At 35.7% G+C, this 17,569-nt stretch overlaps 1 protein-coding gene across 2 annotated transcripts; it reads left to right on the forward strand.

Annotated features, from left to right (window-relative positions):
* Positions 1–2,233: 2,233 nt before the first annotated feature.
* On the forward strand, positions 2,234–3,889 carry LOC122136419 (interferon-inducible GTPase 5-like). 2 transcript variants are annotated; one of them, XM_042719355.1, is made up of 2 exons: positions 2,234–2,272; positions 2,367–3,889. In XM_042719355.1, exon 2 carries the CDS (start codon positions 2,382–2,384, stop codon positions 3,543–3,545), a length of 1,164 nt encoding a protein of 387 aa, XP_042575289.1. In that variant the 5' UTR covers positions 2,234–2,272; positions 2,367–2,381; the 3' UTR covers positions 3,546–3,889. The 2 variants fall into 2 exon arrangements, with proteins under 2 accessions (XP_042575289.1, XP_042575290.1); XM_042719356.1 differs by having other exon boundaries at positions 2,249–2,272; positions 2,379–3,889.
* The last annotated feature ends 13,680 nt before the right edge of the window (positions 3,890–17,569 follow it).

Genomic DNA, 17,569 nt, shown 5'->3' on the forward strand with positions numbered 1-17,569 from the left:
TCATCACTACATCTGACTGATTTATTTATTTATTTATTACAACAAGCAAAAACAGCAAACCTGCTATTACTTGCACTACTGTCTGTTCATCCAGGAACACTGAATAACCCATTTGCACACTGAAATATTTTCTATGCACTTTACTTTCCATTGCAATAGTGTAAATTGTTCATATGTTCATAGTTCTGCCTATAGTGTACATACACTTCACATATTTCATCTGTATAATATGTTCATAGTACACCTATCTGTATATCATGCTGATAGTATTTAAAATCTGTAAATTTTGTCCATAATACTTATCTGTATAGTTATTGTACATATTGTAGACCTTGTATATTCTGTACTTACTGCTTATTGCACTTCTGGTTAGATGCTAACTGCATTTCGTTGCCTTGTACCTTACATGTGCAGTGACAATAAAGTTGAATCTAATCTATGATTAGAAAATTATTGATTAGAAAATTGTTGTTTATCAAAATATCTCTCTTTAGAGTGGACTTTGAGATTTTTAACTTTGCGGATCTTTTTTTTTATGCCCAAACATACACACTACACACTGACTAAAATTCAAAAAGTGAAAAAGCATAATAGGACCCCTTTAAAAGATCTAGCTGGCAGAGGAAGACTATACAAAGTCATAAATTCTCCCTACTGCTGTTTTTTATCTTTCTTTCTCTAAATGTATTTTAGTTAAATACAGTTCTTAATACAACATATTTTACCGTTTAAACATGTACAAGACATTTCTTACATTCAAACTCATTTAACAAGCATTTTAAAAGTAAAAATTAAACATTTAATCGTCACAAAAATACTGATGCGGCTTGTTTAGGTGACTTGGTTTGCTTTGCATAAAATAAAATTATTTACAGCCAAGTAGCTTTTTTTAGATAAAATAAAACATATACAAACCTATATTTGACCAAAGAAATGCAAGTCGGTGGCACTGAGAACTACTCTCAATTGAAAAGAATGCAAGATATCCGCACTCAATACAAAAACTGGGTTGTTCCAACTGCCCTGTCCCAGGAGCTGGGTTACATAAAAACTACCCAAACACAAATAAATGTTGCAATAAAATAACCATGATTTTAAGAGTATATGAGCATACTAGAAAAACAACTGATGCAAGCTGGTAATCACTTAAGTGTGTCCATTAAATGATTGCGCAAATACTCCATTACCTCTCCATCCTCTGATCAATAGCCTGATCTGTCAACCCGCTTTATTCCAAGACCTCGCAATTTACAAATTAAACATTGTTCGTAGCATTATAAATGATAAAGACTAAATATCTAGGCTACCTGGCTAAAAAAACAAAATATGGTTTTGGTCTAATACCAGGGTGATTTTTTTTTTTTTTTTTTTTTTTTTTTTTTTTTGGATGTACGTGGACGTATCCACCCACGTTTTCTCTCACAGTAGACTATAATCTTACCTTTCAGAAGCGCGTCGTGCTTTAAAACTCATCAGTAGCAAAAGTCATTCATGTCCGGATAGTTTTATTCTTTTTGATGAAATTTATAGAAGTACATGAGGATGGTTTGCATGTGATAGGCTATTATAAGTGGTGCACAGCGCGGGAGCGGCATTACTATGAAGCCAAGTTAATTCAGAGTTAGAATAACTAAGGGGTGATAACTTTTTGATATGAGTGCAATAATTCAAGAGAATGCCCAAAAGATAAACTAATATCTCTGTCCTTTTTGCCGCCCTGACTGTACTGCCACCCTAGAAATGACTGAGATGGCTTATTTAAATCCAGAAAGTAACCGTGCAGAACCAGAAACTCGTATTTACTATATTTCCGATAGCATGTGAAGGCAGCATTAGTCTGTTCAAATCTTCAAGCTTTTTAAACATCTTCCAACCTTCTGGGGATGCTTTCTAAATCCAACATCACAGGATTTGACAAACTTTTTTTATCTAGTTACATTTGGAATTTTACAGCATACAGTTTACAGAAATTCACTGCAAGTTTCAAAATTGTTTAAGGTAGACGATATAAATATTGGGAAAAACAAATATTTTCACACATCGCTAATTATATTTAAATATATTTATATCTCATTTTAATTTAATAATTAAATATAAATATATACAATAAATGTAAAATCAACCTACTTTTGATCTCTGCGATTGTGTGTTGACTCTGGGGTTATGATTGTTGTTCAGTGTCGACAGAACAACTATTTCACATTGGTTTAATATTCAACTTTTGTTTTTAAAACAGGTGTTTCATTACTCCTCCTGGAACCAAGAAATTTAGGTAAATAGAACCATATATTGTCAGTTGCATTATTAAATGACATTATTTAAGTAAGTATTATGTCTCTAATTCTGAGCATTTATTAATGTTTAAGTTTGCCATTCAGAACATGGAAAATCTAGACCCTGCTGTTGTTGATGTAATAAAGGAATCGGGCGAGTCCACTCTGGAAAAGGCTAAAGCAAAAGCTAAAACCAAATTTGACCAGTTTATTAATGTCTCACTTAACATCGCTGTGACTGGCAAGACAGGATCAGGAAAATCCTACTTTGTAAATGCACTTAGAGGTCTAGAGGATGAAGATGATGGAGCAGCACCTACTGGAGTCACAGAAACTACAATGGAGCCCACCATGTATGAACATCCTGAAATGCCTAATGTGAAGCTCTGGGACCTGCCTGGAATAGGAAGCCCAAACTTCAAAGCAAAAAAATACCTGAAAGACGTCAAGTTTAACACCTATGATTTCTTCATTATCCTTACCTCAGAGAGGTTCACGGAGAATGACATCATGCTGGCTGAAGAAATAAGAAAACAGAAGAAAAGCTTTTACTTTGTTCGTTCCAAGATTGACAATGACATGTCTTCAGAGAAAAAGAAAAAAGGATTTGATGAGCAGAAGGTTCTTTCCAAAATAAGAGAGGATTGTCAGAAAAACCTGAAAGAACTGGGAAACCCCAGAGTGTTCTTGATATCGTCTTGTAATGTGGAGAAATATGATTTTGAATCACTTCAAAACACTCTTGAAGATGAGCTTCCAGAACACAAGAAGTATGCTCTTCTACAAGCCTGGCCAGTGTGTTCTGCTGCATCTCTTGAGAAGAAGATCAGTATGTTTAAACGGATGACCTGGGCTGCATCTCTTGCCTCTGCTGCTGTAGCAGTTGTCCCTGTGCCAGGCCTATCAGCAGCATGTGATGCAGGCATGGTTGTGCTTTTCCTCACAAGGTGCTACTATGCATTTGGTTTGGATGAAAGATCACTGACAAGGCTTTCAGAAAAAGTTAACAAGCCCCACCTGAAAGATCTGGCCAAATCTAAATTTGTTACTGCCATCCGAGAAAAAGCACTGACTAGATTGCAAGCATCTGCTGCGCTCGCTGCCATTTCTACTGTTGAATATTTGTTGAGTCTCCTTCCAGGTGTAGGCAGTGCTGCTGCTGCAGGAATATCCTTCGCTACCACTCAGTACCTCTTGAGAGAAGGAGTAAATGATCTGGCAGATACGGCTCGAATAATCAGAAAAGAAGCTGGGCTTGCTTCTGTTCATTGATCTTTGTCTAATAGAGCATGTAAGCATTTTATGCCTTAAACTGTCTTCATAATATTAAAAGAATCTATGCTAATGTCCAAGCAAACTATATACTGGAATATATGATCACTTTATTTGTTACTGCACTTTTTAAATTTTATCCATTCCTGTATTTTCCTATTGTTTTTGATTCTTTCAATATCATTTACAATGATCTAATTTATACATTATTAAAAATACTTTCAATTGGATTTCAGTGTCATTTTCTGTGGTAAATGCCAATAAAACGTAACTTTTAAATTTAACTTTTCATTTTCATTGATGAAATCCGGATTTGTTTTCAATATCACATATAACCATGTATAATAATGTCTCATACATAATAAAATTGTGTTTTGTGTATCAGCTGTTTTGTGATAACTGTTTGTATATGCAGTTTAACTATGCTCCCAATATTTATTGTATTTTATTTGTATATTTTGCCTAAATTCACTTTCTTAAATATACTAAAAGTCTTGACTGATAAATAACTGATTGTATGACACAAATATACTTACTACCCTCACCGGCCACTTTATTATGTACACCTGTTAAAGGGTTAGTTCACCCAAAAATTAAAAATAGCCTGTGATTTACTCACCCTCAAGGCATCTTAGTTGACAAATAGGCAGTAAAAAAGTTTTTTTTTTTTTTTTTTTTTTTGTGTAAAATTCCTTTTTTTGAAAAAGAAATGCATATATTTATGTAGTGTAAAGTCTGATATTTGAGAAAATGTAAAGGGTCACTAACTTTGTCAAATCTTTCACTGCTTTTTTTTTTGTTTTGTTTTTTTACATTTTTACTGAACTGTACCATAAATTTGTCCTATGGTGTGACATAGCAAAAAATAAATAAATAAATAAATTTCTTAATAATACATAAATAGCATCCCAGCCGGCACATGACCGACCTTCAGTGTTGAAATATGGTTGCAATAATGACAACTGTAGCATTTGGACTAATCAGACACAACTGTTTGTTATATTTAACAATATCTAATGCGCCCTTCCCCCGAAATTTAACTATCACTTCAAAAAAGGAAGAACAGGCCTCTGGTTCCATAGCAACTAAAGGCACACTATCTGATAATGCTAGTTCATAGCTCTAAGAAATGCGGCAAAGCAACTCTTAACTCAAGTCTCTCAAAAACAGACACATAATGCCCATAAAAAGGGACTCTTCTTAGTCAGAAAACCTCTCTTTGAATGAACACACATATCCTCTAGGTTATTGTATATATTATTGCTGTTCTTGTATATTGTCTGTTGAATTTGACTGTTTTATGCATGCTTATAATAGAACCACTTGTTTATGTAATCTTACCTATATGTAATCTTACCATGTTTAGTATCTATGAATACGTCTTCTGATGATCTAAACGGGACTGTATATTATATGTTTATACATATGCAAAATATTAGTGTTCTAAGAACCTTTAGTAATTTTTGCATCAACTCCCCCACCCCCCTCCCCCGCTCGAGTTCAGTTTGCAAACTGCCATGCTCTCACACAAAGGGTGAACAAACTCCCGCTTGGAATTTCAGCCTTTCTCATTGGACAAACCCATCCTGAGAGGCGTGAACCGTCTCAGACTTTAAAAAGGCTCACACACAGACACACCTACTTCTCTTCTTTTTCTTCTAAGAGTATGTGAGCTAGAACACTTCTACAACCCGCTCAGTCTGTGCCAGGCCTTGTGCCTTGACTTTCCATTTACCAAAGGTCCTAGAATCTCAGCTGATGTCTCTCTTAGCTCTTTTTCACTTTCCACTGGGAAGAAACTCACCATCAAGTCAGAACATCTTTGGAATTTTTCGCTTTTTTTTTTTTTTTTTTGTTTTGTTTATTTTTTTTTTTATTTTTCGTGTTTCTTCTTCTTCATTTGTCTTTTTTTTTTATTTTAATATTTTCGTTAAATGTTTGAACAATGTCAAGAAAAAAGGAGCTATTTTTAATGGGTGATTTTAATTTATATTGGGAAAATAACTCTGACCAGAAAAAAGACATAACAGATAAATTTAATCTCACCCAGTTAGTTCTTGGTCCCACCCGCATCACTCACTCCTCCCAGATGCAAAATTGACTCAATGTTTACAAATAGACCGGAAAGGATAACAAAATCATATCAATAATTAAATTGATTGTCTTATCTTAATATAAATATAATGGGTAATGGGAAGGAAACTCACCAAAAAACATTTTAAGAACACAACCACAGTGAAACAATATCATTTGGCACCAAAAAAACGTTTTAAGAACACAACCACAGTGAAACAATATCATTTGAGTATTCCTAAAAATGATATGGACAAATTCAAATCTGCTTTAAAGAGCAGGTCAGATGGGTTTTTGAAAAATCTCTCTTTTGCAGTTTATAACGTAGCTATCCTTAAATGAAAACAATCTGCAAAGTTGTTAATCAAAAAAGGCCCCATTTACACTGCATGGTTCAAGTGACCCAATTCCGATTTTTTCCTCTCATGTGGCACAGATCCAGTGCCAACGTAAGATAAAAAGCTTAAAAAACAAATACAAAGCGATAAAAGACCACAACAATAAGAGTGGAAATAGCCGTGCAACATTCCCATTCTTCGACCAAATGGAAGGCATTTTGGGTGACAGGCCAAGCTGCCGACCACCCGAATTACTAGATAGCTTCAGAGAAGATGATGTCGCTTCATCAGGTGGACTGTGAAGAGCCGGAGTGTGAGAAACATTAACGTTCCAGGTAAGGGCAAACTAAAGTTTTTTTTTTTTTTTTTTTTTTTTTTTTTTTTTTTTAGATAGTCTAGCATTTTAAAGTTGTTTCAGCAATCGACAGATTAGAAAAAATATGTTAGCAATTACAGTATTACAGCTACATCATTCATTACAAAAGTATGATAGCTAACATGGACTTTCTAATTTGATGAATGCTTCAATCTTATATAATATGCAATAGGCTATTACTTCAGTTTGTTATATTACATTATTTTTTTTTGTTATCATAGACTAGACAAACATGTGATCACAGTTAGTCATACTCTTAAGAGTTAATATCTGATATCTTTAGTTCAATCAGCACTTTTGTAATTTACAAGTCAACATTTGTCAAAAAGCAACTGAATAGATATGCTAAGCATTACTCAGCAAGTACTAGCATGTCTTAGACATTTGACCAAAGTTACTAGCATGTTTTCTATCATAAAGCTAATTACTAGCATGTTTCGATCATGTTTTCTAGCCAGGATTAGCAGTGACTACATGTCACTAGCATGGTTTCTAGCATGAATTATCAAGTGACTAACATGGTTTCTAGCATGATTAGGCAAGTGACTAGCATGTCACTAAGCCATGTTTTTAGCATGATTAGCGAGTGACGAGCATGTTTCTAGCATGTTTAGCGAGTGACTAGCATGTCGCTATCATGTTGTTCTAGCATGATTAGCATGTTAGATAGCATGTTCGTAGCGATGATTAGCATGTTATAGCAGTGTTGCTCAGCATGTTTTTCTTCTTTCTCGCATGATTAGCATGTTACTAGCATCTTGTTACCATTGATTAAGCCAGTTACTTACATGTTGCTAGCACAATTAGCAATGTTACTAGCATGTTCCTAGCATGATTAGCAAGTGACTGGCATGTCCGCTAGCATGATACATGTGACATTTACTAGCATGTTCCTAGCATGATTATAAGTGACATTAAACATGTCACTAGCACTGTTTCTAACATTATTATAGCATGTTGTTAGGATAGATAGGATAGATAGATAGATAGATAGATAGACTAGATAGATAGATATGATTAGATAGAGTAGATAGATAGAAACAGTCAGGATGATCAGATAGATAGATAGAATATAGATAGATAGATAGATAGATATATAGATAAACAGACACAGTTCAGACTGATAGGATAGATAGATAGATAGATAGATAGATAGATAGATATATAGATAGTATAGATAGATAGATAGATAAGATAGATAGAAAACAGTCATATGATAGATTGATAGATATAGATAGATAGATAGATAGATAGATAGAGTAGATAGATAGAATAGAATAGAAACAGTCCAGATGAATAGATAGATAAGATAGAGAGATAGATAGATAGCATAGATAGATAGATAGATAGATGAGATAGATAGATAGATTAGATGAGTCTGGACTGAGTTTTGAATGTGGTTAGTAATAGTACATAGACAGGTCGTAAGTCTGAATGAGTCTAATGGGCTCTTCAGTGTGTTTTAGATTTGAATTTTTGACAGTTGGAGTTTACGGATTGTTTCAGGTTGAGCAGAGGCTTTTTCAATGCAAGTCTATGGCATTTTGTTTTTTTTATTATGGATTGTTTAATCTTCATTTTTATGCAAACCGTAAGTGCCAATCAGTCATAAAAAAGATATAGCAACTCGAGTCAGGATCAGTCTGTAAGAGCTGGGCTGAGTTTGGAGTCTGTAGAGTTTAAAGCTCTAGGAGGAGTTAGCCATGCAGAATTTAGTTCTCAGAAGAATAATAATTCATACATAATTAAGTTTAAATAGTAAGCTCAATAAGGTTGGCTTTCTCAAGCCAACTTATAATAGTTTATCAATATAGATATATCAAGTGTTTGGCTTTCTCGTGAGCCAACTTAATGAAGTTTAAAATAGTAGATCAGTAGTTGGTCTTTCTCAAGCCAACTTAATATATAATTATAGTCGTTTAAATAGTATATCAGTAAGTATGGCTTTTCTTCAAGCAACACTAATAATAATAAGTTTAAATAGTCGATCAGTAAGTTGGCTTTCTCAAGCCAACTTAGTAAATGCAGATCAGGGGTGTGCTCAGGTGGCTCATCCTCCCACTGATAAACGTCAAGTTACTCAACTTAACTGATGTGCAATGGTATTTAAGTAGGATTATTTTGCAAGTCACAACAGCACACTAGATGGATTCTAACATGATAAATTAGCTTAAGAGATATCTTATCTTGTGGGGGAGTATCCCAAAAATGCTGATAAACAACAGGCGTTGACATTCATCAAAGAGGAGAGCCTCAAAATTGCTGCATTGATTTTAGCATAAGCAAGTCTCATAAATCGAAAATCAATTATCTATGTTGCAATGTTCCTGCTGTCCTGTAAGTTTGACGATACTTAATAACATTAGATCAGAGTGCTGTAAATGGTTTGACAACCCAGTGATAAACTCATTGTAAAACGTGGCATAAAGCTACTTGAAATCTTTATTTGTTAAGCTGCTAGATTAGTCACTGTCTCCTTGTCAGAACTCGAATTAATATATTTTGAAATATAGCCGTTGCGATCCCCAAAAATTGCAATAGGCCTACAATCAATATTCCTTTGATAACTTACACTTACCTGTGATCGTCAAGTCATTACTTGTTCCCTGGTGCATAGTTAACATAAATGGTTTGTCCATAATATACTATTTCCTCTATGCTCACTAGGCCTTGCCTTAACCTAATAGATTATTAATAAGCTCACATATCTGTTCATAGGAGTTATGACCAGCAGTACCCCTTCCGTACGCGGTTAAACCTATACCGTACCTTGCTTCTTCCTGCAGATGAAGACAACTTATTTTTAGACAGTAGAAAGAGCAGGGTATCCGAAAAGATAACCAATGTAAAGATCGTCTTTTTGTGCGTGCAGTTCAGAGGAGGCTGGACCTGCTGTTCAAAGAATCTCCATTTCCAGGCAATATATCCACGCGCACTTTGGACAGCTGAAAACAAAAGATGCTATTTCTCAACGGTACTACTGGCCTGGCATGTCAGCAGACGTAGAGAAATGGGTAAGCTCATGCACTGTATTCATACTTCATTCACTGACTTAATAAAAATCAATACATTGAATAATATATAATTTATAATAATTTTAATATGATAAATGTTTGAGCGTCCTCCACAGTGCACAGTCGTGCCAGAAAACGAGAAAAGACCTAAAACGTGAACCAGATTACATCCAAGTCAAGGGTAGCCACAATTATTCAACTTTAATTAAATGTGCATTTTGTATTCATATTTTGCAACACCTATAAATAAATATTTTATATCTACAAATTAATATGCCATAACATTTCTTGACTTTCCATATTTTGTCTGGTTTGACAGACCAAGGTTCAGTTCGCAACATTGTCGGAATGGACTTAATTGGAAAGCTGGTAAAATCAGAACCAGCAATGTCAGTAAACCACAATCCGTGTCATTATAGATTACTGCACGAAATGCGGCACAGGCGTATCCTCTAAAATTCCCAGTCAGCCTGCAGAAGTGACCACAGTGCCAATCTTACGTAAATTTGTTTTATCAGTTTTGACAGTGCCCAAACGGATACTTCCACCAATGCGTCAAGACAGAGAGTTTGTGAACACTGTAGCAGCAGTTGCATTACTATTAAACAAATACACTGAATATAATTTTTTTTCTGTGTACATTACAATAATAAAAACAAAAGTGTTTTTTACATAACTTCGTTAGATCACACTGGAAGTGTGCAAAAAGCTTGGAATTAAGAGGAGTCTCTGTGCCCCGTACCACCCTCAGACAAATTGACTGGTGGAGAGGCTCAGTGGTACCATACAGAGTGAAAAATGCTCCACCACAGCACATACGTGGCTAGTGTGTCGTTTGGACATCATCAGTCACAGAAAGAACTTACCCTTGTGTACAGTATATAATATATCATTCTCTGTATTTACCTTTATATTCTGACAATGTTTAGTCACATTAGAGTCCTTGTAAAACTGGTTTAGGACAAGCCAGTAACCTGGGACCAATATTTGGATGCGGCTATGTTTGGGCTGCGCACAAAAAAGCAGCTCACAACAAAGTTCTCACCATTTTTTCTTATGTTTGGGAGAGAAGCCAGATACCCATCTGAGGTCCCAGAACATTATCAGGTGGAAAAAAAAGATAAATTATTTTATGTAAAAGGTTTAAAGGAATATAGTAGATAGCAATGTAGATAAAATAGCTCTCATTACTAACATGTTTCAGGTTGATGGCTCCTTTGAAAATGACTACAGTGAAGAAGGGGTGGCCATCGACATTAAACGTCATGAAGAAATTATGGAGCTGGTAGAGAAAAATGTTGAAAAAACGCATGAAAGAACTAGAAGTCGACTAGCACAAAGGCCAAAGCCTTCAGGTGGGAGACATGGTGTGGAGGAAGAATGTCCACAGTGAACAGCGCAAAGGGGGGAAACTTGACCCAGATTATTTTGGTCCCTATTATGGTCACCAAAATAGTAAGGTAAAAGTGTGATCTTGTGGACTCTGTGGGACAGTCAACACACAAGTCAACATCGATCATACGATCAATTTTGTTGGTTTATATTCCATGTAGTATGCACTGAAACATTATTTTTCTATTATGTAATCTTAGTATGCAGAGAAAATACTGGCAGGAGAGCCTCTACAGTTTCCCAAAAATACTTCTGCAGTGGAACAGTACAGAGGAGAGATCGCCATGACACTGTTAAAATGAGTCTGGTAATTAGTTGTTGTGAAAAAAATTAATAATAAATAATTCTGGGCCTTTTTTGTGACATTTTGTCATAACTGTGCAAAATTTATCCAAAATGTTTCAATTCATAGACTAATTTCATGGGAAGTACCTTATTTTTTTTTCACATGACTGAGAAACATTATTGATTGATTTACCCTTCATATAGTTCTTGATTACATTTTAGTGTTGTAATTTTTCAATGTGTGGTATGTGTGTGTGTGTGTGTGTGTGTGTGTGTGTGTGTGTGTGTGTGTGTGTGTGTGTGTGTGTGTGTGTTTTGGTGGCCAGATGACCTTAGCGAGCTGTGCCACCACTGTGGGGAAAAGAATACTGTGGATGAACAAGTAAAGACAGTGGAAAAACAAACACAGTCGCTACCTTGTTTTAGGGTAAGAAGCTCATTTTAAAATAAGACCGTCTATCTCAGTGCTCTGATCATTCTGAGGCCCAATTCATGCATGCCACATCTTTCTTAAGAGGATATACACACAGTATATGTATCACTGCTAGCCTGTATGTTGTACTGTATCTCGGATATTCACCCTGAATATCTTAGAAGCATTAAGTTTTTTGTTACAGATTCAGTGTGACTTGTGTGACCGGTGGCACCACATGTAATGTGTACAAGAGCCTGACCCCATGAAGCCCTACAGCTGTGCAGCGTGTCAATTTTAATGTCCACCTCCCCTGCCTTTATATATTAGTGTTTAAGTTTTTGTTAAGTTAATGGTATTGTTAACCCGATATTACCTCACATTGTTTGAAAAATAAAGCATTTCATTGCAAATTAAAGCATTGGTTTTATGTATGTAGAGTATGTACATAGATTATAGATAGAATGTTTGTACTTTTATTTTACATTTGTGGTAAAACCACAAAAAAAGGTACATGGAAGGACAGATACTGTAAGTTACCTGAAATGGTATGATTGTTGTGTTCATTTTTAAACACATAACAATGGGGTCACATATTCTGATGCCCCCCTCCCCTTGAAATAGACTGTTTCTAAATAGATCAGCTTCATGAACATTGTTAAACACTTATGTTGCATACAAAATGCAAAAATAGGCTACTCTGCAAACAACTGGATTGTTTATTCTCATGAAATTTTAAATTGGTTTAATAAGCCTATTAAATAACCAGCATTTCTAAACACATTCCAAAACATCCCTTTCAGTTTTTATTACACAGTCACTTTAAGTTTTATAGAAACCTATTCAAGAGTATTTACAGTAGTCTACATAACACTTAGTGCTAAATCAAGCAGAGGATTTGTTTTATTAAAAAAAAAAAAAAGTAGATTTTTATCCATTTAAAAGTATTAGAAAAAGAATAAATACAAATTATTTAACGTAACAACTGTACTGTTCATATTCGACCAAGATTAATTTTTTGGTTGTTATATATATATAGTTTTTTTTGTGCATTATTTGATTAGTAAAGAACGAGACCAGACTGCATTGACGCGCTCATTCAATGTGCACGCGCGCCATGAACTTCCTGATTCTGACTCGCCATCTCCTCAGACGAGCATTAGAGAGAAGTGCATCTTTACGAATTATGATTATAATGAAAGAGTTTTTGTTTTCGATTTATTTCGTTAAGTAATCATTTAAAGCTCTCTATAGATATATTTATTATGCCTGTAAGGCATGTATTTGCTGAGTTTAAGTTCATTTTTGTGAAGCGCTCCTGTTCAAGACTAGACGGCAGACAGCACATCCAATAAACGTCAATAAACGATCGTGTACTACAATTAGAGCCATTCTAGAAGGTGACATTTCAGCACTTGACAAATGGACAGCGACTCCTAAGGTAGACCACTTAAAGCACTAGCTACGTGCGATTGGCTTTACGTACATTTTTTGGGAAACCGCACGTGAGAAACAATAACAAACGATCGTAAAATTTACTCGTTAGAAAAGCTCTTAAGCGCTAATTATCAATTGTTATCGGCAAACCCGGCCCTGATTGGTTGGTTCAAAACACTGAACAAAACAGTACATTTTGTGTCTAAAATTGACTTGTTTGTTGAACTAAAATCAAGGTAATTACACTTGTGAAAACATTCAGCAAAATAGCTCCCTTGTCATGGTATGTTACTTAAATATATCATGTTAGAAATAAACTAATCATGTTGAATTTTTACCTCAGTATGTTTCTATGTTTATGTGAATTCTATGGGTGCCGTCACACATTTCAATTCTCCATGAAAGTCTCTCAAAAACAGTCAGGCAGTGCATAATTTTATGAAGCTATGAGAATACCCCCCCCCCCCCCAAATAATAAACCACTTTATTCAACAATTCTTCTCCACATGTGTTCCGAAGATGAACAGAGGTCTTACGGGTTTGGAATGACATTAGGGTGATCATTCAAATGAATGACCAAATTTTCATTTTTGGGTGAACTATCCCTTTAAAGCTCTAGGTGGAGTTAAGAGTTGAAAAATTCAGTCTCAGAAGAAAATAATTTTATTATTATGTTTAGTTTAGTTAACGTAAAAGAAATATAAATTTAAAATGATTTAATTTTTTTAAGAAGACTGCTATTACCAGTACATACAATATTTGCTGGACTACCAAATCAAAAACACAGTCTTAGACTTGATGCTTATATCTTTCCCATTACCCCATTATGAATTACTGAAAGATTATTAAAGGGGTCATATGATGCTGCTAAAAAGAACATTATTTTGTCTATTTGGTGTAATGAAATGTGTTTATGCGGTTTAAGGTTCAAAAAACATTATTTTCCACATACTGTACATTATTGTTTCTCCTCTGTGCCCCACCTTCTGAAATGCGTAGATTTTTACTAAGCTCATCGGTCTAAAAAAATTGAGGTGTGCTGTGATTTGCCAGATATCCAGTGCATTGTGATTTGCCAAATACCTCATGCGTGTGATGGAAATGTTATGCCCCTTACCATAATGTGATGCTGTGTCCTGGCATGACGAGGCAAAAAAATTAAACCCCATCATAAACATGGCATTTGTTGCATCCAGTGGGTACATGATTACGGATTATAATGACTTATACAGTGTTTTTACGCTGTAATGTGGGTTTTGTTTCATGTTTTGGGGTTTTGTTTCATGTTCTTGTTTTCATGTCTTTTATTTTGTAGTTTGATTTATGCTGTTTGTGTCATGCTTCCCTTGGCCCTCTTTGTCTTCATGTTATTGATATCGCATCTTGTTGGCCATGTGTTCATGTTCTGAATTGCGGTTTATTGTCTTAGGTCATCGTGGGCGCATTGTTTCCCCATTCGGTTTGGATTCATGTCGTGTGTCCATGTCTTGGCTGTCTGTTAAGCTAGGTCAGGTTTTTGCCATTGTGCCCTGTCGTCTTGATGTACAATGTGTTAGACGTTTGTAACCTGCTGTCACTGGTGAGTCTAGTTCTGTTCATGGCAAGACGTCAACTCTGTTCAAGTCAAGTCTTCTGTCGTTTCTTGTCTGGAGTTATGTTTGGAGGATGTTTTAGATTTGTCACTTCTGTAAATAAACTGGCAGCTTGGTATCCGTCAATATGCTAGCGCTTCAGTGGATCTGATCTACTTAGCATACACGTTGGGGCAGTTGCGCTGTGTAAAATAAAAAACCTCATGTCTGGGGGCATTTGTGATGCGGAGTAACTGACAAACAACAAGCGCTACTGTGCTACAACATGCTGCTAAGGACTCATGTTTGTAATCGTCCAGTGGCAAATTTCTTTAAAAAAAAAAAAAAAAATGTGAAAATACGTACCTTACTAGAGTGGGGGGGGCTGTGAGTCAGAACCAGTCCGTTCATTGTGATTCCTTACCTCCCCCAGGATCAGGAATCTACCGTCGCCTCCATAAAATGTGTGACACACATCTGAATATTTGGGTTAAACTGTACTGGAACAGTGTTGTAAATACGATATACTCAACCAATAAAGTATATTATTTAAATATATAATATTTGAAACAAATAATATTAAATGAAGCTCAATCATCAATTAACGAATGTGTGTGTTTATTTTAGCACTTCCGTCAGTGAATACGCTGTCTGCAAAACACTAAAATACGCTATCACGAGAAATAATTAAAGTTCTAAATGCAGAAAGTAGCCTAAATTTAAGAAAGTTAAAATACGACTGGACACATACTGAGAACTCATTAATAAATGCAGTGATTGCTATCACATGGAATGCCGGCAGCCAGCAATGACCAATTCCCTGGACAGTAAACCTGCCGTCGTCCTATTTTATAGGTACTCGACACACCAGAGTTTAAATGTTCGCTGTGATAGACACTAGACGCAACCTGTTGCAAACGCGGTGTCCAGCGTCCGCGTGTAAGATACAGTTCACCTAAAAAAGCCTCCTCCGTTTAGGAACGTGCTTGCGCAGTCAGACAGTTCACCTAAAAAAGCCTCCTCCGTTTAGGAACGTGCTTGCAATCAAACATGGCGCATTAGCACGTCCTCATCGTGCACGGCATCATCTCTTTGAATATAGGAATCTGTTTCCTACTTTTTCTTGTTAGGCGGACTCTTTTTGTGTTTGGCCGTGTTTGGAGAAAGGCAAACCTCAAAAATGTACGAATTAGCACAAACGAATTGGGTCAGCCATCAAGGCATCCTAGGTGTATTCGGACTATTCCTTCTTTCAGGACTACTCGGCGAATCAGAGTTACATTAAAAATTGTCTTTGATCCTTCCAAGCTGTTTAATGAGGCAGTCAGCGGGTGTTCACAGTTGCATCAGATTCCAAAAGAAGTGAAATAAAGAGCATCCATGCCATAATCAAAGTGTCTCACAATGGCTCCGGTGGGGTGAACTAAGGCCTTATGATATAACATATCGATGCGCATTTTTTTTACTCACAGTAATGGCCGCTACGTGGCAGATGAATGTAGGGCATCTACGAGTCGGCATTCACAAAGCGAGAGGCTTATTTCTGCTATTTTGTAAATGTAGGCGATTATTTTAGATGATGAAATGTGAAATTGAAAGTTGATGTGACATACGGCCAGAGTTCTATGGTGACCGCATACTCAAATTCGTGCTGTGCATTTAAGCCTCTATTACCAAGTGCATACGCGACACAGGGCAGTGAACACACACAGCACCTTTCTGTCTATACCTCTATCACCCACCCCTTCGAGCCTGTGGGTAGGCCATTATGCTGTGGCGCCCAAGAGAAGCGTCGGGTTTCGTTGCTATTACTGGCAAGGGTGCACCTTCAGTCTGGTATTTAGGGTGTAGTTGTACAGCGCTGTAGCATAATCACCTCCCCTCAAAGCAACCTACAATCGGATACTGCTCGCACACCTTTGGAGTACTACTTATCCCGACCCTCTCTAGAACCATTAGGTGCCACAGACTTCCGTCGAGTATTTTCTCCTGACAAATTTTAATTTTAAACTAATATAGACAATGGTAAACCGGCAGTACGTAATTGGGTGCTTAATGCAGAATTGACAACATTTACAAAACCAGTGAACGATAATGTTTGCCTTCATGCATGCCAAATGTTCCCGCTTTATGTATAGAGCGAGCAAAAGAACGCGATGTTAAAATCACTGTCTGTTCAGTTTGATAGGTGAAATGCGTTGTAGAATTATTGCGAAGACACTGATGAATGGTATACATCAAACAAGAATTATGGTTTTGATTTCTCGTCAATAACAAAAAGCAACTATCAAAACAAAACAACTTTATGCAGGAAAGTTACAATGTATTCATGTTCTGATTGAACAACCTCTATTTCAGACTTTATTTTTGTAGTGTTGATTAGCTGTGAATTGTTGAGTGTTTTTTTAAGATTTTTTGTCAAATTAATTATTAATGTAAGGCAAAGGCAGTTAATATAATTTCAACGTGCTTAGCATATATTAAAGCTAATAAAATAATTTCATAAAAAATCCTCACCAATAGGGATCATGATAAAACAGAGGAATTTCAAAAATTGTGAAATGATTCTAAAAGTGACGTTAAAATCGAAATCAAACTGTTAAGAATAAAAATGAGACTATTTCATAAATGTGTATGTGCAATCTGATGTTGCATCTGATGTTTTGAATACTGTAATTAATATGATACTCTTTTTAATAGTGTCAGGGGAACTTCCTCCCACACATGAATAGCAAATTTTAATAAATAAAACGCTTTTATCATGAAGCATGATTCGTTTTGTTATAAGAACATTACAGGGATACTTCAGTGATATAAAAAAAGCTGAATCGTTTGGGTGGGTTTTCCTCATAAAATGGTAGCACATTTTACTCGTTAATTTCACAGAACATATTATTGGGGATACGAGGGACAGGTCTATATGACGGCGCTCGTGCGCTTTGCTCACACCTGCTAAAACACTCATCAGCATTCTGCAGTTCTTCTATTATAGATGCAGTCATGTTAAACTTAGTTTGGTGGTTTTTCTCATTAAAAATGGTACAATTTACTGTTAATTCAATAAGAATACTCTTCTATATACTAACATATTATATATACATATATTACACATATTTATCTATACAT

The sequence above is a fragment of the Cyprinus carpio genome, chromosome B3 (assembly GCF_018340385.1).
Source record: "Cyprinus carpio isolate SPL01 chromosome B3, ASM1834038v1, whole genome shotgun sequence".
NCBI lineage: Eukaryota > Metazoa > Chordata > Actinopteri > Cypriniformes > Cyprinidae > Cyprinus > Cyprinus carpio.

Excerpts from the sequence above, each read along its gene's own strand:
- LOC122136419 (XM_042719355.1), top strand. The coding sequence starts at position 2,382 with ATGGAAAATCTAGACCCTGCTGTTGTTGATGTAATAAAGGAATCGGGC.